Here is a 3,416-nt window from a genome sequence, read left to right on the forward strand (position 1 = left end):
AATAAAAATATTAGTATATATTTTTAAAATAATATTGTATTGTTCTCTATTCAACTGCATAATAATTATTATTACTGCATGTATAATCAAAATTATGAGTATTTTTAACAACAACATAAAAGCAATAACAAAAATAGAAATTTATCTTTAATTGATTGCATTAAGTATCAAAATATGGTAAAGTACTTGGTTTGCCAGATTATAGAAAATAATAGTTTTAATTTTAATTAAATAAGAAAAATACAATAAATACTTAACACTAGATTCATTAATTATTTTAGTGGCATATGATTGTAAATACTGTGCAAGTTTAAGGATAATTTTAATTTTGTACTTCTCTTTTAATAGATTAGATATATAAATAAATAAATAAATATATAATATTGGTTTGTAGTTAATAATACTCATAATTTTGATTATAAAATATTGACAAACACACACACAAACTCGTGTGTACATGCTATTCGTAAAATCGAACGAAAACCAAATATGGGTTTACAATTAGTGAAACTGCGGTTACATGGATTTCCGAAAAACAATCATTGATATCTATTTTTTCGAAACATGTTAAGAATGTGAATGGATTATGTCAATGATCACCATATACAAAAAGCAAACGGAATGTTTAGCAAGAAAGAACCCAATTTTTTTTTTGAAAACAATTCGGCATATGTTATTCAATTCAAAGAAGACTATATCAAAAGCGACAGAAAAAACACATCTTCCAAAAATTTTCTCGTACATATGAGATCTTAGAGAGAAATAAAAAAATGGACATCGAAATGTATGGTCATGCAACAATTCGGCTAGCTTGTTCACGAAGACTTTTGCTACTATGATATTCTGAAAATACGTCTATAGTATCAGAATGCAGCGTTTAATTGATCTACAAAAAAGAACTATGTCTATTATTCTGAGAGTAAAATTATTATATTGTATTCTTTTTTCTTTGTTATAATTTTTATCTCTATAAATTTTTTCATTACTAAATTTTTAACGAGTCAGTACGTAATAGAAATGAATAATCAAGGGGAAATGTTAAAAGATCAACATCAAAATTAGTGATTATCGATTTAAAAATATATTATTATATTCTTTTGTAATTATCTATATGTTATATACAAGTACTATCAACAGAGGAACAGACTCTCTTTCTTTACAGATGTAACAGAAGAAAAAAGTTAATGATCATCATCAACTTCTCTCTCGTGTTATCATATACACACACGAATCCCACTTATCTCTCTTTGTTTCCATCGATCTAACATATATATAAATAAGAGATATAAAATCAGTTCCTCGCTTATCCACAAGAATGGAAGAATTACATCTATATTATTAAAGTATGTTTGGAAACATTAATTGTAGAGATATATATATTTTCTTTTATTTACACATTTAGCCACTGTATTATCAATAAATTAATAATAAATGAGAATTGTTTAGAAACATGAATGATGAATAACATATTTAATAGGGCAATTGTCTAAAATAGCACCTTTGAAGTTTTTATCCCAAAAATGACACCAAGGAAGAAAAGTCACAAAAATAGCATTTATTAAAGGGTTAAAATATCCATAATACCCTTGTTTTAAAATTAATTAAACAAACATAAAAAAAGAAAAAAAAATCAGAAATGCATCTCTCTCTCACGCGACGTCGATCTCGATCTCTTCGACGGGAAGCGACGGCGGCGACGCTCTCCGATTTCGATCGCCGGAGGTAATCCAGCGGTGGTGCAGGAGGAGAGACTTCATCGGGAACTGCTTCCGTCAGCCCCGCGAAGGTGATAAGGAGGTTCCTGAAACTGAGATCTGTGGAGCTTAGGGGAAACCACACTTCGCAGACTTTAATCTGGTGCCGGAGGGATGGGGAGGGTACGTGTATCCGTGGATAGAGGCGATGTCGACGTCGTACACATGGCTGGAGGAGATAAGGCTGAAGAGGATGGTGACAAGTCTCGTGACCAGGTCTAGTGTTTCCCCTAAACCTTGCCTTGGCTTTCAATTGAAAATGGTGTGAGATTTGTTGCTGAAAATTCTGAGTTTTCTGTGGGATGGATGCAGCCAGGACCACGGGAGTTTTCAAATCAGTGCCTGATAAAGAGAAACAAGAGGACATCAACCTTCTACTTGTATCTCACCCTCACTCCATGTAAGCAAATTCCAAAAGCTTTTTTTTCTCTTATTTTGACTTGCTTTGATTATGTCAAATCTTGGGTGGAAAGATATGACTTCTGAAGTCAAAAAAAAAAGATATGACTTCTATCAAAAAATCTGTCTACGTTTGTTTTTTTCCAAGTGTGAAAACGATCGAGTTAGTGACTTTCTAGGCGTGTAATTTAAATTTGTCTAAGTTTCTCACGAGAATGATGCCTTTAGTGGTCAGTGAAAGAGACTCTCACCCACCCATAAGATGAGTTGACTATGTTGTTCACTTGGGTAATAACGAAGAAGCTTCTTGCTCTGCAATCTTAATAGTAGTAATATAGGAAATAATCAACTTCTGTATCGTCAAAGTTGAATGCATACTTTTATTAATTTTGTTTTTGTTCACCAGCATTCACTGATAAGGGGAAGTTTCTTTTGGCGGCAAGAAGGTTCAGGACCGGAGCTTACACTGAGTACATTATATCACTTGACTTTTCACTAGTGGATGGGGAAGTTTCTTCTGGCGGCAAAGCTCTCTACTTTTCACTCACATCCCTACTAATCTATGTGTGTGCGTGTGTGTTTATTCTCTAACAGATTGTGAACCTTCACCACATGTTGTCAAAGGCTGTGATTAGGTCCAATCCTAGTGTCTTATGGTGCTACAAGGACAAATTTGATATCAGCAGGTTCGCTTCTTGATGCCAAAGTCTCAAGCCTTAGCTCTGGAGAGTGAATTGAAAGTTTATAACTTTGTCATATTGTTAATATGTCATTCGTGTGATTTTCTGGATGGCTATCCTAAAGTTTTTTCAGTAATTCTATAAAGAAAGCCTTTTCAGGATGGGTTTCCAAAAAAAATGAGTGTTTTATTATATAAATTTATTTTCGAAAAATCTGTTTTTGAAGAGAATCAAAAAGCGTCTAAGGAATGTTAGACAATTCTTGTTCTGGATGGCTATCCTGAATTGGAACTTAATCTTCCAAAAAAATATTTATATATAGTCAAAATCTATAAAAAAATTCACTAGCTATAATAATCACCGAATAAAGTTCATTGTTTACAAAAATAGAGAACACATATCAAATAGAGAACATTAAAATAGGATAACTTGAAGTATTTTCAAAAATATTTAACTAAAGAGAAAATGTTAGGATAACAAGTAAAATATTTAGGAAGAGCTTCCTGAAAATGTAATGTTTAATAAAAAATAAAATGTTAAGATAGCAAATAAAATATTTAGGAAGGGCTTCCTGAAAATGTAA

The 3,416-nt window shown here is 31.8% G+C and overlaps 1 protein-coding gene across 1 annotated transcript; it reads left to right on the top strand.

Moving 5' to 3' along the window:
- Positions 1–1,476: 1,476 nt before the first annotated feature.
- On the top strand, positions 1,477–3,183 carry LOC130507755 (tubby-like F-box protein 1). Its single transcript, XM_057002410.1, has 3 exons — positions 1,477–1,970; positions 2,067–2,154; positions 2,560–3,183. The coding sequence occupies exons 1-3, from the start codon at positions 1,869–1,871 to the stop codon at positions 2,742–2,744; spliced, it is 375 nt and encodes a 124-aa protein (XP_056858390.1). The 5' UTR covers positions 1,477–1,868; the 3' UTR covers positions 2,745–3,183.
- The last annotated feature ends 233 nt before the right edge of the window (positions 3,184–3,416 follow it).

The sequence above is a fragment of the Raphanus sativus genome, unplaced genomic scaffold (assembly GCF_000801105.2).
Source record: "Raphanus sativus cultivar WK10039 unplaced genomic scaffold, ASM80110v3 Scaffold5558, whole genome shotgun sequence".
In the NCBI taxonomy this organism is placed as follows: Eukaryota; Viridiplantae; Streptophyta; class Magnoliopsida; order Brassicales; family Brassicaceae; genus Raphanus; species Raphanus sativus.

Bases quoted from the DNA above. Each gene is read 5' to 3' on its own strand.
- LOC130507755 (XM_057002410.1), top strand. From the start codon at position 1,869: ATGGGGAGGGTACGTGTATCCGTGGATAGAGGCGATGTCGACGTCGTA. The intron at 1,971-2,066 runs GTCTAGTGTTTC...GGATGGATGCAG, and splicing joins GTGACAAGTCTCGTGACCAG to CCAGGACCACGGGAGTTTTC. The intron at 2,155-2,559 runs GTAAGCAAATTC...TTTGTTCACCAG, and splicing joins GTATCTCACCCTCACTCCAT to CATTCACTGATAAGGGGAAG.